The 17,251-nt window shown below is 52.8% G+C and overlaps 1 protein-coding gene across 1 annotated transcript; it reads right to left on the reverse strand.

The window, feature by feature from the left end:
• Window positions 1-1,756: 1,756 nt before the first annotated feature.
• On the reverse strand, window positions 1,757-16,903 carry katnb1 (katanin p80 (WD repeat containing) subunit B 1). Its single transcript, XM_074656831.1, has 12 exons — window positions 16,813-16,903; window positions 16,548-16,698; window positions 16,269-16,459; window positions 9,239-9,387; window positions 7,835-7,885; window positions 6,733-6,797; window positions 6,425-6,655; window positions 4,906-5,055; window positions 4,687-4,763; window positions 4,258-4,332; window positions 3,900-4,016; window positions 1,757-2,522 (listed from the first exon to the last, which is right to left on the reverse strand). Exons 1-12 carry the CDS (start codon window positions 16,845-16,847, stop codon window positions 2,381-2,383), a joined length of 1,434 nt encoding a protein of 477 aa, XP_074512932.1. The 5' UTR covers window positions 16,848-16,903; the 3' UTR covers window positions 1,757-2,380.
• Between the last annotated feature and the right edge of the window lie 348 nt (window positions 16,904-17,251).

Raw genomic sequence — 17,251 nt, forward strand, 5'->3', positions numbered from 1 at the left:
TATAGTCATAGTATAGTAGTATAGTATAGTATAGTCATAGTATAGTAATATAGTCATAGTATAGTAGTATAGTATAGTAGTATAGTATAGTATAGTCATAGTATAGTAGTATAGTATAGTATATTAGTATAGTATAGTATAGTATAGTCCTAGTATAGTAGTATAGTATAGTATATTAGTATAGTATAGTCCTAGTATAGTAGTATAGTATAGTATATTAGTATAGTATAGTATAGTAGTATAGTATAGTATAGTCCTAGTATAGTATAGTCCTAGTATAGTAGTATAGTCCTAGTATAGTAGTATAGTATAGTATAGTATATTAGTATAGTATAGTCCTAGTATAGTATAGTCCTAGTATAGTAGTATAGTCCTAGTATAGTAGTATAGTCCTAGTATAGTATAGTCCTAGTATAGTAGTATAGTCCTAGTATAGTAGTATAGTCCTAGTATAGTAGTATAGTATAGTCCTAGTTTAGTATAGTAGTATAGTATAGTAGTATAGTATAGTATAGTCCTAGTATAGTAGTATAGTATAGTAGTATAGTATAGTCCTAGTATAGTAGTATAGTATAGTATAGTAGTATAGTATAGTATAGTCCTAGTATAGTAGTATATTATAGTAGTATAGTATAGTAGTATAGTATAGTCCTAGTATAGTAGTATAGTATAGTAGTATAGTATAGTAGTATAGTATAGTCCTAGTATAGTAGTATAGTATAGTATAGTAGTATAGTATAGTCCTAGTATAATAGTATAGTATAGTAGTATAGTATAGTATAGTAGTATAGTATAGTCCTAGTATAGTAGTATAGTATAGTATAGTATAGTAGTATAGTATAGTCCTAGTATAGTAGTATAGTATAGTAGTATAGTATAGTAGTCCTAGTATAGTAGTATAGTATAGTATAGTAGTATAGTATAGTATAGTCCTAGTATAGTAGTATAGTATAGTAGTATAGTATAGTAGTATAGTATAGTCCTAGTATAGTAGTATAGTATAGTAGTATAGTATAGTATAGTCCTAGTTTAGTATAGTAGTATAGTATAGTAGTATAGTAGTATAGTATAGTATAGTCCTAGTATAGTAGTATAGTATAGTATAGTAGTATAGTATAGTCCTAGTATAGTAGTATAGTATAGTAGTATAGTATAGTAGTATAGTATAGTATAGTCCTAGTTTAGTATAGTAGTATAGTATAGTAGTATAGTAGTATAGTAGTATAGTCCTAGTTTAGTATAGTAGTATAGTATAGTAGTATAGTAGTATAGTATAGTATAGTCCTAGTATAGTAGTATAGTATAGTATAGTAGTATAGTATAGTATAGTCCTAGTTTAGTATAGTAGTATAGTATAGTAGTATAGTATAGTATAGTAGTATAGTATAGTATAGTCCTAGTATAGTAGTATAGTATAGTATAGTCCTAGTATAGTATAGTAGTATAGTATAGTATAGTCCTAGTATAGTAGTATAGTATAGTATAGTAGTATAGTATAGTATAGTCCTAGTTTAGTATAGTAGTATAGTATAGTAGTATAGTATAGTATAGTAGTATAGTATAGTATAGTCCTAGTATAGTAGTATAGTATAGTATAGTCCTAGTATAGTATAGTAGTATAGTATAGTATAGTCCTAGTATAGTAGTATAGTATAGTATAGTATAGTATAGTAGTATAGTATAGTATAGTATAGTATAGTATAGTATGTGGAAAAGAGTAAAAAGGTGTGTTTCTGGTTCAACAGAGAGACGCGTCTTTAGTCTCAACATATATAACTTTATTTAAATAAACATGTAGAGCAGAAGGTCGGATGTCTGAACAGTAGAAAAGGAAACATCATCAGAATAATGTGTGACGGACTGACGGAGTCTTCTGAACACATCCGTTCAATCATCCTTATACAGATGTTACAGTGACGCCAGCTTCTACTGTGTAATGAGGTCATCACTGAGCTGTTCAAGTGCTGATTGGTGGACTTTGATTGGTGGATATTGGTCGGCTAGCTGTTCCCCGTTTCCAGTCTTTATGCTAAGCTAAGCTAACCAGCTGCTGGCTGTGGCGTCCTGACAGCATCCGTTGTCTTTGTCTCTCAGGGAGGACGGACCGTTCACCTGAGACACTAAATCGTCCAGGCTCTTTGTCCAGTCCAGTTGTCCAACAGTAGACGTGCACGACGGAACGACGTCGGCGAGCGGACGTCGTTCTTCTTCTCTGATTTCCTCAAAGTGTCGGTGTGTTCCTTCAGGAGAGCAGAAAGATGAACGTATCGTAATAACACTTGTATTAACTCAGTCCTTCAGTCTTCAGTCCGTCCAGCTGCAGCTCAGCTGATACGTCCAGCGACGTCCGTCCATCACCGGTAGGAGCCGTCGGCGTGTCTCACAGTGAATCTTCCAGCGGCGCCATGAGCAGCTGCAGCTCTTTGAAGGCGCTGCCGTGACGACCGACCTGCGCCGCCTTGTTCTTCACCATGTTGCTCAGGTTCTTCAGCTGCTTGCAGCACGCTCTGCACTTCTGGTGTCTGCAGCACAACAACAACATGGTGAGGTCAGGTGATCACCTCAAAGGGTCACCAGGTTCTCTACCGTACAGTTTACACTAAACCGCAGTGAACGTGTCACAGTCATCAGAAACCAGGGAGACGTTTATACAATAGTCATTAAAAAGTCATATAACAGGAGTATAACAGTGTATAACAGGACAGAAGTTATTAAGAAGTGTCTGGATGAAGTTGGTGCTGGTGTGAGATCAGCTGGTAGAACGTGATCAGAAGGTCGTGGTGTTAGAGGAGGACTTGGTGAGGTGTTAGATGAAGACTTGGTGGGGTGTTAGAGGAGGACTTGGTGAGGTGTTAGATGAAGACTTGGTGGGGTGTTAGAGGAGGACTTGGTGAGGTGTTAGATGAAGACTTGGTGGGGTGTTAGAGGAGGACTTGGTGGTTTGTTAGAGGAGGACTTGGTGGTTGTTAGAGGAGGACTTGGTGGTTTGTTAGAGGAGGACTTGGTTGGGTGTTAGAGGAGGACTTGGTTGGGTGTTAGAGGAGGACTTGGTGGGGTGTTAGAGGAGGACTTGGTGGGGTGTTAGAGGAGGACTTGGTGGTTGTTAGAGGAGGACTTGGTGGGGTGTTAGAGGAGGACTTGGTTGGGTGTTAGAGGAGGACTTGGTTGGGTGTTAGAGGAGGACTTGGTGGGGTGTTAGAGGACTTGGTGGGGTGTTAGAGGAGGACTTGGTGGGGTGTTAGATGAGGACTTGGTGGGGTGTTAGATGAGGACTTGGTGGGGTGTTAGAGGAGGACTTGGTGGTGGTGTTAGAAGAGGACTTGGTGGGGTGTTAGAGGAGGACTTGGTGGTTTGTTAGAGGAGGACTTGGTGGTTGTTAGAGGAGGACTTGGTGGTTTGTTAGAGGAGGACTTGGTTGGGTGTTAGAGGAGGACTTGGTTGGGTGTTAGAGGAGGACTTGGTGGGGTGTTAGAGGAGGACTTGGTGGGGTGTTAGAGGAGGACTTGGTGGGGTGTTAGAGGAGGACTTGGTGGTTGTTAGAGGAGGACTTGGTGGGGTGTTAGAGGAGGACTTGGTTGGGTGTTAGAGGAGGACTTGGTTGGGTGTTAGAGGAGGACTTGGTGGGGTGTTAGAGGAGGACTTGGTGGGGTGTTAGAGGAGGACTTGGTTGGGTGTTAGAGGAGGACTTGGTTGGGTGTTAGAGGAGGACTTGGTGGTGGTGTTAGAGGAGGACTTGGTGGGGTGTTAGAGGAGGACTTGGTGGGGTGTTAGAGGAGGACTTGGTGGTTGTTAGAGGAGGACTTGGTGGGGTGTTAGAGGAGGACTTGGTGGGGTGTTAGAGGAGGACTTGGTGGGGTGTTAGAGGAGGACTTGGTGGTTGTGTACTGGTTGGGACTCACCGCTCCTCTCTGGTGATGTCCACCCCGACAGACGGCGTGGCCCTCAGCGTGTCACAGATCAGCATCCAGAAATGTTTCATGATCAGCTTCAGAGACGTACAGCCAGTCTGGATGTAGCTACACACACACACGCACACGCACACGCACACAGGCACAGGCACGCACACGCACACGCACACGCACACACACACACAAACAGACACAGGCACGCACACGCACACGCACACAGACACAGGCACAGACACGCACACGCACACAGACACAGACACACAGGGGAGATAAGGTGTTGTTGTCGTCGTTGTCGTTGTGTATCTGTGTTTTATCATGTTCTAGATGAATCAGTACCTGAGCTCCTCACCTCTCATATTTGCTGTGCAGCAGCTGGTCAATCTGAAGAAGAACCGTTGGACACAGATCCAGCTTCCACAGAGACCTGAAACCGTTATTATTATTATTATTATTATTACAATCACAACGGACCGTCACTATGTATAACAGACCGTCGCTACGTATAACAGACCGTCGCTACGTATAACAGACCGTCGCTACGTATAACAGACCGTCGCTACGTATAACAGACCGTCGCTACGTATAACAGACCGTTGCTAGGGGCGCAGCTCTGATGTCGGACTCTGGAGGAACGTTTTCCTGTCAATACATTGGCCGTGGTATAGTCAGGATAATGTACAGCTAGGGATGTCTTACGTACTAGAGATGTTTTACGTGATGTCTGTTCCTACTAACAATAGAACAACAGGATATTTAAATCCAGAGCTGATGAACTCACGGTTGAAGGTTGATGATGTTCAGGATGTCCACAACAATAGACAGGTCATTCATGGAGACAGCAGCGTCCAGAGCGCTCTGCTCACAGGAAACAGGAAACAGGAAACAGGAAGTGAAGGCAGGTAAAGGGCAGGTATCACAGCTGGACATTGGTGAGGATGACGGGTCTGATCTGCACCATGTCCAACTAATGGAAACACTGAGTTGGAACTAGTCTCACCTTGATGTCCTCTCTGGCCCACACGGACCGGACCGTCTCCAGGTTCTTGTGGCGGCTGCGCAGCATCACACACATGGTGTCGTGACCTTTCTTCAGCTGAGTCAGAGCCTCGTCATCACTCAGAGCTCCGGCTCGGTTGTTAGGAGACGACTGAGGAACCGAGAGGAGGACACTTATTCAGTTCAATAATAACCAGACTACTACAGGTACTACTACTGTTAATAACCAGACTACTACAGGTACTAAATATCTGATCTCTGATCTCTGGTTTCTGGTGGAGGAGTACAACATATCCAAAACTACACAACTTTTATTGACTTACTGATATTGACTTATTTAGTTTAACCCAGCGGTCAGCAACCTTTAATATCTAAAGAGCCCAAAATGTGTCTGGAGCCGCAAATCATGTGATCATTGTGATGAAGGTAACACAGTTGATAGTCTATAAGTCTAATGCAGTGAGGGCCAAAGAGACAATGTACTACGGAGTATTAGGGCCACATTGAGAGAAGAAATCGTACAGTCGTACCGTACCACACCGTCGTACCGCACCGTCGTACCAAACCGTCTACCGTCGTACCGCACCGTCGTACCGCACCTTCGTACCGCACCGTCGTACCGCACCGTCGTACCAAACCGTCTACCGTCGTACCGCACCGTCGTACCGCACCTTCGTACCGCACCGCACCGTCGTACCGCACCTTCGTACCGCACCTTCGTACCGCACCTTCGTACCGCACCGTCGTACCGCACCTTCGTACCGCACTGTCGTACCGCACCGTCGTACCAAACCGTCTACCGTCGTACCGCACCGTCGTACCGCACCTTCGTACCGCACCGTCGTACCGCACCTTCGTACCGCACCTTCGTACCGCACCTTCGTACCGCACCTTCGTACCGTCGTACCGCACCGTCGTACCGCACCTTCGTACCGCACTGTCGTACCGCACCGTCGTACCAAACCGTCTACCGTCGTACCGCACCGTCGTACCGCACCTTCGTACCGCACCGTCGTACCGCACCGTCGTACCGCACCGTCGTACCGCACCTTCGTACCGCACCGTCGTACCGCACTTTCGTACCGCACCGTCGTACCGCACCGTCGTACCGCACCGTCGTACCGCACCTTCGTACCGCACCGTCGTACCGTCGTGCAGTCGCACAGTCGCACAGTCGCACCGTCGTACCGTCGTGCAGTCGTACCGTACCGTCGTACCGCCGTCCAGTCGTACCGTCGTATCGTCGTGCAGTCGTACCGTGGACCTCCAACAATGATGAATCTAATGTAGCCCAATGTAAAGAGAGAACCAGGAGCCTCAGGAGCCTCTGGAGGAGCTGAAGAGCTGCAGAGCTGCAGGAGGCTCTGGCTGGGTTTCACCAGACGGACAGTACATGTTTAAATCACTAAATAAATAAAGTAGCGGTTCATTATCTGTGAGGAACGGCTCTCAATCAAACAACAAGTCAAACTAAGAACTAAGAACTAAGAACCCCCCCCACAGGTTGAATAGAGACTCACAGGCAGGAAGTCGGCCACGTTGAGTCCGATGGGCTCGTTCCTGGTGCTCAGGATGATTCTAGCTGGAGGTCTAGACCTGGCCGTGATGGAGGGAGGCTGAGGAGGATGAGGAGGAAGAGGAGGAGGAGGAGGGTCGGAGGCGGGGGGGTCGGAGGGCGCCGGACGCTTTGCAGAGGAGACCACGGTGGGCTCCACCCTCTGGACGGGGGTGGAGGCGGCCAGCGGAACAGCCTGGAACACACAACAACAATAAGACACGCAGGTTTGGTCACATGACCGTCACAGAGACTGATGCTGCGTTCACTGACCTGCAGCTTCTCAGGAAACGGAGAGATCATGTCCTTCAGCTGACGGCCAATCAATGATACCGAGTCTGAGGAAGAGGAGAAGAAGAAGTCTTCACTGTGTCCTCCATCTCTCACAGTACACGTGTCCTGATGTCTGGTCTCAGGTGTGAATGTGTTCAGTGGTGGAGGTGATGAAGGTGTGAATGTGTTCAGTGATGGAGGCGATGAAGGTGTGAATGTGTTCAGTGATGGAGGCGATGAAGGTGTGAATGTGTTCAGTGATGGAGGCGATGAAGGTGTGAATGTGTTCAGTGATGGAGGCGATGGAGGTGTGAATGTGTTCAGTGATGAGGTGATGGAGGTGTGAATGTGTTCAGTGATGGAGGCGATGGAGGTGTGAATGTGTTCAGTGATGGAGGTGAGAATGTGTTCAGTGATGGAGGCGATGGAGGTGTGAATGTGTTCAGTGATGGAGGTGAGAATGTGTTCAGTGATGGAGGCGATGGAGGTGTGAATGTGTTCAGTGATGGAGGTGATGAAGGTGTGAATGTGTTCAGTGATGGAGGCGATGGAGGTGTGAATGTGTTCAGTGATGGAGGTGATGGAGGTGTGAATGTGTTCAGTGATGGAGGCGATGAAGGTGTGAATGTGTTCAGTGATGGAGGTGTGAATGTGTTCAGTGATGGAGGCGATGGAGGTGTGAATGTGTTCAGTGATGGAGGTGAGAATGTGTTCAGTGATGGAGGTGATGGAGGTGTGAATGTGTTCAGTGATGGAGGTGATGAAGGTGTGAATGTGTTCAGTGATGGAGGCGATGGAGGTGTGAATGTGTTCAGTGATGGAGGTGATGGAGGTGTGAATGTGTTCAGTGATGGAGGTGATGGAGGTGTGAATGTGTTCAGTGATGGAGGCGATGAAGGTGTGAATGTGTTCAGTGATGGAGGTGTGAATGTGTTCAGTGATGGAGGCGATGGAGGTGTGAATGTGTTCAGTGATGGAGGTGATGGAGGTGTGAATGTGTTCAGTGATGGAGGTGATGAAGGTGTGAATGTGTTCAGTGATGGAGGTGATGGAGGTGTGAATGTGTTCAGTGATGGAGGTGATGGAGGTGTGAAGGACTCACCGTCCTCTGGAGGAGCAGGGAAAGGTTCTGAGATCCTGGGAGGAGTTCTAGCTGGAAGACAAGAACTCAGTCAGAGACGATGTCAGTGATCATCAGTGATCAGGGTTAGTCTGCTGCTGAAGCTGTGAGTGAAGCTGTGAGTGGAGGTGTGAGTGGAGGTGTGAGTGGAGGTGTGAGTGGAGGTGTGAGTGAAGGTGTGAGTGAAGGTGAAGGTGTGAGTGGAGGTGTGAGTGAAGGTGTGAGTGAAGGTGAAGGTGTGAGTGGAGGTGTGAGTGGAGGTGTGAGTGAAGGTGTGAGTGAAGGTGTGAGTGAAGGTGTGAGTGAAGGTGAAGGTGTGAGTGGAGGTGTGAGTGAAGGTGTGAGTGAAGGTGAAGGTGTGAGTGGAGGTGTGAGTGGAGGTGTGAGTGAAGGTGTGAGTGGAGGTGTGAGTGGAGGTGTGAGTGAAGGTGGAGGTGTGAGTGGAGGTGTGAGTGAAGGTGTGAGTGGAGGTGTGAGTGGAGGTGTGAGTGGAGGTGTGAGTGGAGGTGTGAGTGAAGGTGTGAGTGGAGGTGTGAGTGAAGGTGTGAGTGAAGGTGTGAGTGAAGGTGAAGGTGTGAGTGGAGGTGTGAGTGAAGGTGTGAGTGAAGGTGTGAGTGGAGGTGTGAGTGGAGGTGTGAGTGAAGGTGGAGGTGTGAGTGGAGGTGTGAGTGAAGGTGTGAGTGGAGGTGTGAGTGGAGGTGTGAGTGGAGGTGTGAGTGGAGGTGTGAGTGAAGGTGTGAGTGGAGGTGTGAGTGAAGGTGTGAGTGAAGGTGAAGGTGTGAGTGGAGGTGTGAGTGAAGGTGAAGGTGTGAGTGGAGGTGTGAGTGGAGGTGTGAGTGAAGGTGTGAGTGGAGGTGTGAGTGGAGGTGTGAGTGAAGGTGGAGGTGTGAGTGGAGGTGTGAGTGAAGGTGAAGGTGTGAGTGGAGGTGTGAGTGGAGGTGTGAGTGAAGGTGTGAGTGGAGGTGTGAGTGGAGGTGTGAGTGAAGGTGGAGGTGTGAGTGGAGGTGTGAGTGAAGGTGTGAGTGGAGGTGTGAGTGGAGGTGTGAGTGGAGGTGTGAGTGAAGGTGTGAGTGAAGGTGTGAGTGGAGGTGTGAGTGGAGGTGTGAGTGGAGGTGTGAGTGAAGGTGTGAGTGGAGGTGTGAGTGGAGGTGTGAGTGAAGGTGTGAGTGAAGGTGTGAGTGAAGGTGTGAGTGAAGGTGTGAGTGGAGGTGTGAGTGAAGGTGGAGGTGTGAGTGGAGGTGGAGGTGCGAGTGAAGGTGTGAGTGGAGGTGTGAGAGGAGGTGTGAGTGAAGGTGTGAGTGGAGGTGTGAGTGGAGGTGTGAAGGTGAAGGTGTGAGTGGAGGTGTGAAGGTGTGAGTGAAGGTGAAGGTGTGAGTGGCGACCTACAGATGGCGTTCTTGGGCTGGAAGATCTCCTTGAAGTCTTCTGCGTTGTGGATCTCAGCGGAGGACACCTTCTCGTCCGCCTCGTCCTCACTGGGGCTCCGCCTCTCTCCTTCGGGGCTCCGCCTATCAGCTTCTGAGCTCTGCTTCACCCTGATGACATCACAACGTGACACTGATGACATCACAACGTGACACTGATGACATCACAACGTGAGACTGAGTGACATCACAACGTGACACTGATGACATCACAACGTGACACTGATGTGTGTGACGGTGTGACGTGTGACTGTGTGACGGCGTGGCTGTGTGACGTTGTGACGTGTGACTGTGTGACGGCGTGGCTGTGTGACGGTGTGACGTGTGACTGTGTGACGTGTGACGTGTGGCTGTGTGACGTGTGACGGCATGGCTGTGTGACTGTGGCTGTGTGACGTGTGACTGTGTGACGGTGTGACGTGTGACTGTGTGACTGTGTGACGTGTGACGTGTGGCTGTGTGACTGTGTGACGGCGTGGCTGCGTGACGTGTGACGGCATGGCTGTGTGACTGTGGCTGTGTGACGTTGTGACGTGTGACTGTGTGACGTGTGACTGTGTGACGGCGTGACTGTGTGACGTGTGACGGCATGGCTGTGTGACCGTGTGGCGGTGTGACGTGTGACTGTGTGACTGTGTGACGGTGTGGCGGTGTGACGGTGTGACGTGTGACTGTGTGACGGCGTGGCTGCGTGACGTATGACGGTGTGGCTGTGTGACGTGTGACGGTGTGGCTGTGTGACTGTGGCTGTGTGACGGTGTGACGTGTGACAGTGTGACTGTGTGACGTGTGACTGTGTGACTGCGTGGCTGCGTGACTGTGTGACGGTGTGACCGTGTGACGGTGTGACGTGTGACGGCATGGCTGTGTGACCGTGTGGCGGTGTGACGTGTGACTGTGTGACTGTGTGATGGTGTGGCTGTGGGACGGTGTGGCTGTGTGACTGTGGCTGTGTGACGTGTGACTGTGTGACTGTGTGACTGTGTGACGGCGTGGCTGCGTGACGGTGTGACGTGTGACGGTGTGACCGTGTGACGTGTGACTGCATGGCTGTGTGACCGTGTGGCGGTGTGACGTGTGACTGTGTGACTGTGTGACTGTGTGACGGTGTGACGTGTGACGGCATGGCTGTGTGACCGTGTGGCGGTGTGACGTGTGACTGTGTGACTGTGTGACTGTGTGACGGCGTGGCTGCGTGACGGTGTGCATGTGACGGTGTGGCTGTGTGACTGTGGCTGTGTGACGGTGTGACGTGTGACGGTGTGACCGTGTGACGTGTGACTGTGTGACGTGTGACTGTGTGACTGCGTGGCTGCGTGACGGCGTGACTGTGTGACCGTGTGACTGTGTGACGTGTGACTGTGTGACGGCGTGACTGTGTGACGGTGTGACGTGTGACGGCATGGCTGTGTGACCGTGTGGCGGTGTGACGTGTGACTGTGTGACTGTGTGACTGTGTGGCTGCGTGACGGTGTGGCTGTGTGACTGTGGCTGTGTGACGGTGTGACGTGTGACGGTGTGACCGTGTGACGTGTGACTGTGTGACGTGTGACTGTGTGACTGCGTGGCTGCGTGACGGCGTGACTGTGTGACCGTGTGACTGTGTGACGTGTGACTGTGTGACGGTGTGACGTGTGACGGCATGGCTGTGTGACCGTGTGGCGGTGTGACGTGTGACTGTGTGACTGTGTGACTGTGTGGCGGTGTGACGTGTGACTGTGTGACGGCGTGGCTGCGTGACGGTGTGGCTGTGTGACTGTGGCTGTGTGACGGTGTGACGTGTGACGGTGTGACTGTGTGACGTGTGACTGTGTAACTGTGTGGCTGTGTGACCGTGTGACGTGTGACGGCATGGCTGTGTGACCGTGTGGCGGTGTGACGTGTGACTGTGTGACTGTGTGATGGTGTGGCTGTGGGACGGTGTGGCTGTGTGACTGTGGCTGTGTGACGGTGTGACGTGTGACGGTGTGACCGTGTGACGTGTGACTGCGTGGCTGCGTGACGGCGTGACTGTGTGACCGTGTGACTGTGTGACGTGTGACTGTGTGACGGCGTGACTGTGTGACGGTGTGACGTGTGACGGCATGGCTGTGTGACCGTGTGGCGGTGTGACGTGTGACTGTGTGACTGTGTGACGGTGTGGCGGTGTGACGGTGTGACGTGTGACTGTGTGACGGTGTGGCTGTGTGACTGTGGCTGTGTGACGGTGTGACGTGTGACGGTGTGACTGTGTGACGTGTGACTGTGTGACTGCGTGGCTGCGTGACTGTGTGACGGTGAGACCGTGTGACCGTGTGACCGTGTGACGGTGTGACGTGTGACGGCATGGCTGTGTGACCGTGTGGCGGTGTGACGTGTGACTGTGTGACGTGTGACTGTGTGACGGTGTGACTGTGTGACGTGTGACGGCATGGCTGTGTGACCGTGTGGCGGTGTGACGTGTGACTGTGTGACTGTGTGATGGTGTGGCTGTGGGACGGTGTGGCTGTGTGACTGTGGCTGTGTGACGTGTGACTGTGTGACTGTGTGACTGTGTGACTGTGTGACGGCGTGGCTGCGTGACGGTGTGACGTGTGACGGTGTGACCGTGTGACGTGTGACTGCATGGCTGTGTGACCGTGTGGCGGTGTGACGTGTGACTGTGTGACTGTGTGACTGTGTGACGGTGTGACGTGTGACGGCATGGCTGTGTGACCGTGTGGCGGTGTGACGTGTGACTGTGTGACTGTGTGACTGTGTGACGGCGTGGCTGCGTGACGGTGTGCATGTGACGGTGTGGCTGTGTGACTGTGGCTGTGTGACGGTGTGACGTGTGACGGTGTGACGTGTGACTGTGTGACGTGTGACTGTGTGACTGCGTGGCTGCGTGACGGCGTGACTGTGTGACCGTGTGACTGTGTGACGTGTGACTGTGTGACGGCGTGACTGTGTGACGGTGTGACGTGTGACGGTGTGACCGTGTGACGTGTGACTGTGTGACGTGTGACTGTGTGACTGCGTGGCTGCGTGACGGCGTGACTGTGTGACCGTGTGACTGTGTGACGTGTGACTGTGTGACGGTGTGACGTGTGACGGCATGGCTGTGTGACCGTGTGGCGGTGTGACGTGTGACTGTGTGACTGTGTGACTGTGTGGCGGTGTGACGTGTGACTGTGTGACGGCGTGGCTGCGTGACGGTGTGGCTGTGTGACTGTGGCTGTGTGACGGTGTGACGTGTGACGGTGTGACTGTGTGACGTGTGACTGTGTAACTGTGTGGCTGTGTGACCGTGTGACGTGTGACGGCATGGCTGTGTGACCGTGTGGCGGTGTGACGTGTGACTGTGTGACTGTGTGATGGTGTGGCTGTGGGACGGTGTGGCTGTGTGACTGTGGCTGTGTGACGGTGTGACGTGTGACGGTGTGATGGTGTGGCTGTGGAACGGTGTGGCTGTGTGACTGTGGCTGTGTGACGTGTGACTGTGTGACTGTGTGACTGTGTGACGGCGTGGCTGCGTGACGTGTGACGGTGTGGCTGTGTGACTGTGGCTGTGTGACGGTGTGACGTGTGACGGTGTGACTGTGTGACGTGTGACTGTGTGACTGCGTGGCTGCGTGACTGTGTGACGGTGTGACCGTGTGACGGTGTGACGTGTGACGGCATGGCTGTGTGACCGTGTGGCGGTGTGACGTGTGACTGTGTGACTGTGTGATGGTGTGGCTGTGGGACGGTGTGGCTGTGTGACTGTGGCTGTGTGACGTGTGACTGTGTGACTGTGTGACGGCGTGGCTGCGTGACGGTGTGGCTGTGTGACTGTGGCTGTGTGACGTGTGACGGTGTGACGTGTGACTGTGTGACGTGTGACTGCGTGGCTGCGTGACGGCGTGACCGTGTGACTGTGTGACGGTGTGACGGCGTGGCTGCGTGACGTGTGGCGGTGTGACGTGTGACTGTGTGACGGTGTGGCGGTGTGACGGTGTGACGTGTGACTGTGTGACGGCGTGGCTGCGTGACGTGTGACGGTGTGGCTGTGTGACTGTGGCTGTGTGACGGTGTGACGTGTGACGGTGTGACTGTGTGACGTGTGACTGTGTGACTGCGTGGCTGCGTGACTGTGTGACGGTGTGACCGTGTGACGGTGTGACGTGTGACGGCATGGCTGTGTGACCGTGTGGCGGTGTGACGTGTGACTGTGTGACTGTGTGACGGTGTGACGTGTGACGGCATGGCTGTGTGACCGTGTGGCGGTGTGACGTGTGACTGTGTGACTGTGTGATGGTGTGGCTGTGGGACGGTGTGGCTGTGTGACTGTGGCTGTGTGACGTGTGACTGTGTGACTGTGTGACTGTGTGACGGCGTGGCTGCGTGACGGTGTGACGTGTGACGGTGTGACCGTGTGACGGCGTGGCTGCGTGACGGTGTGACGTGTGACGGTGTGACCGTGTGACGTGTGACGGTGTGACGTGTGACGGCATGGCTGTGTGACCGTGTGGCGGTGTGACGTGTGACTGTGTGACTGTGTGACGGTGTGACGTGTGACGGCATGGCTGTGTGACCGTGTGGCGGTGTGACGTGTGACTGTGTGACTGTGTGACGGCGTGGCTGCGTGACGGTGTGACATGTGACGGTGTGGCTGTGTGACTGTGGCTGTGTGACGGTGTGACGTGTGACGGTGTAACCGTGTGACGTGTGACTGTGTGACTGTGTGACTGCGTGGCTGCGTGACGGCGTGACTGTGTGACCGTGTGACTGTGTGACGTGTGACTGTGTGACGGCGTGACTGTGTGACGGTGTGACGTGTGACGGCATGGCTGTGTGACCGTGTGGCGGTGTGACGTGTGACTGTGTGACTGTGTGGCGGTGTGACGTGTGACTGTGTGACGGCGTGGCTGCGTGACGGTGTGGCTGTGTGACTGTGGCTGTGTGACGGTGTGACGTGTGACGGTGTGACTGTGTGACGTGTGACTGTGTGACTGCGTGGCTGCGTGACTGTGTGACGGTGTGACCGTGTGACGTGTGACGGCATGGCTGTGTGACCGTGTGGCGGTGTGACGTGTGACTGTGTGACTGTGTGATGGTGTGGCTGTGGGACGGTGTGGCTGTGTGACTGTGGCTGTGTGACGGTGTGACGTGTGACGGTGTGACCGTGTGACGTGTGACTGCGTGGCTGCGTGACGGCGTGACTGTGTGACCGTGTGACTGTGTGACGTGTGACTGTGTGACGGCGTGACTGTGTGACGGTGTGACGTGTGACGGCATGGCTGTGTGACCGTGTGGCGGTGTGACGTGTGACTGTGTGACTGTGTGACGGTGTGGCGGTGTGACGGTGTGACGTGTGACTGTGTGACGGCGTGACTGTGTGACGGTGTGACGTGTGACGGCATGGCTGTGTGACGTGTGACTGTGTGACTGTGTGACGGTGTGGCGGTGTGACGTGTGACTGTGTGACTGTGTGATGGTGTGGCTGTGGGACGGTGTGGCTGTGTGACGGTGTGACGTGTGACTGTGTGACTGCGTGGCTGCGTGACTGTGTGGCTGTGTGACTGTGTGACTGTGTGACTGTGTGACTGTGTGACGGCGTGGCTGCGTGACGGTGTGACGTGTGACGGTGTGGCTGTGTGACTGTGGCTGTGTGACGGTGTGACGTGTGACGGTGTGACCGTGTGACGGTGTGACGTGTGACGGCATGGCTGTGTGACCGTGTGGCGGTGTGACGTGTGACTGTGTGACTGTGTGACTGTGTGACGGTGTGACGTGTGACGGCATGGCTGTGTGACCGTGTGGCGGTGTGACGTGTGACTGTGTGACGGTGTGACTGTGTGACGGTGTGACGTGTGACGGCATGGCTGTGTGACCGTGTGGCGGTGTGACGTGTGACTGTGTGACTGAGTGACTGAGTGACTGTGTGACGGCGTGGCTGCGTGACGGCGTGACGTGTGACGGTGTGACGTGTGACGGTGTGACCGTGTGACAGTGTGACGTGTGACGGCATGGCTGTGTGACCGTGTGGCGGTGTGACGTGTGACTGTGTGACTGTGTGACTGTGTGACTGTGTGACTGTGTGACGGTGTGACGTGTGACGGCATGGCTGTGTGACCGTGTGGCGGTGTGACGTGTGACTGTGTGACGTGTGACTGTGTGACGGTGTGACTGTGTGACGGTGTGACGTGTGACGGCATGGCTGTGTGACCGTGTGGCGGTGTGACGTGTGACTGTGTGACTGAGTGACTGTGTGACGGCGTGGCTGCGTGACGGTGTGACGTGTGACGGTGTGGCTGTGTGACTGTGGCTGTGTGACGGTGTGACGTGTGACCGTGTGACCGTGTGACGTGTGACTGTGTGACGTGTGACTGTTTGACTGCGTGGCTGCGTGACGGCGTGACCGTGTGACTGTGTGACGTGTGACTGTGTGACGGCGTGACTGCGTGACTGTGTGACGTGTGACGGCATGGCTGTGTGACCGTGTGGCGGTGTGACGTGTGACTGTGTGACGTGTGACTGTGTGACTGCGTGGCTGCGTGACGGCGTGACCGTGTGACTGTGTGACGTGTGACTGTGTGACGGCGTGACTGCGTGACTGTGTGACGGTGTGACGTGTGACGGCATGGCTGTGTGACCGTGTGGCGGTGTGACGTGTGACTGTGTGACTGTGTGACTGTGTGACGGTGTGGCGGTGTGACGGTGTGACGTGTGACTGTGTGACGGCGTGGCTGCGTGACGTGTGACGGTGTGGCTGTGTGACTGTGGCTGTGTGACGGTGTGACGTGTGACGGTGTGACTGTGTGACGTGTGACTGTGTGACTGCGTGGCTGCGTGACGGCATGGCTGTGTGACCGTGTGGCGGTGTGACGTGTGACTGTGTGACTGTGTGACTGTGTGATGGTGTGGCTGTGGGACGGTGTGGCTGTGTGACTGTGGCTGTGTGACGGTGTGACGGTGTGACGTGTGACGGTGTGACGGTGTTCAGGCTGTACAGGTGGTAGTGTGGTTCTGCTGTGGTTCTGCTGAGGTACCTCTGGGAGCTGCAGGTGGTCGTGGGTCTCTCGTAGTTCCTGCGCAGCGCAGCTCCTTTAGGATCCTTGGGCTCTGTGAGCGGCTGGTTGTCCTGGATAATCCCCTGGATCAAAGAGCCGCCGCTCTTCTTCACCCGCTTCAGGTCCACCACGTAGGAGGACACGCTGGACAGCTGGTGGGACACGCCGATCTGACGGCCAGAGCAGAGCAGAGAGGTTAGAGTGTTATTAGTAGTATTATTATTATTATTGTTATAGTTATTAATAACAGCTCCCCACCAGCTGCTGGTTGCAGACGGCCAGGTCGGAGACTCTCCCCCAGCCCACCTGCACCGTGTCGAAGCAGCGGTCGGGCTCCCAGCCGAAGACCCTCAGAGAGTCTGAAGCCCCGCTGTACAGACAGCTGCCGTCAGAGCTGAAAAACACAGACCTGAACCCACGGGGGTCAGGGGTCAGAGGTCAGGGGGTCAGGGGTCAGAGGTCAGAGGTCACGTTCCTGCAGCGCGGTGTCCAACCTGCTCCAGTCTACAGAGAGAAGACTCACCTGACTGGACTGGTGTCCTCCAACGAGCCGATCATGGAGAACTTCTCCAGATCCCACAGCTTGATGGTCCTGAACACGACACACACACATCAATAGTTATATCATCTGATCTATATATTTATTCTATTATAGGAGGAGGAGGAAGAAGAGGAGGAGGAGGAGGAAGAAGAGGAGGAGGAGGAGGAAGAAGAGGAGGAGGAGGATGAAGAAGAGGAGGAGGAGGAGGAGGAGGAGGAGGAGGAGGAGGAGGAGGAGGAAGAGAGGAGGAGGAGGAGGAAGAAGAGGAGGAGGAGGAGGAAGAAGAGGAGGAGGAGGAGATGAAGAAGAGGAGGAGGAGGATGAGGAGGAGGAGGAGGACGAGGGAGGAGGAGGAGGAAGAAGAAGGAGGAGGACGAGGAGAGGAGGAGAGGAGGAGGAAGAGGAAGGAGGACGGATCGAG

This window comes from Sebastes fasciatus, chromosome 2, assembly GCF_043250625.1.
Source record: "Sebastes fasciatus isolate fSebFas1 chromosome 2, fSebFas1.pri, whole genome shotgun sequence".
Taxonomy (NCBI): Eukaryota; Metazoa; Chordata; class Actinopteri; order Perciformes; family Sebastidae; genus Sebastes; species Sebastes fasciatus.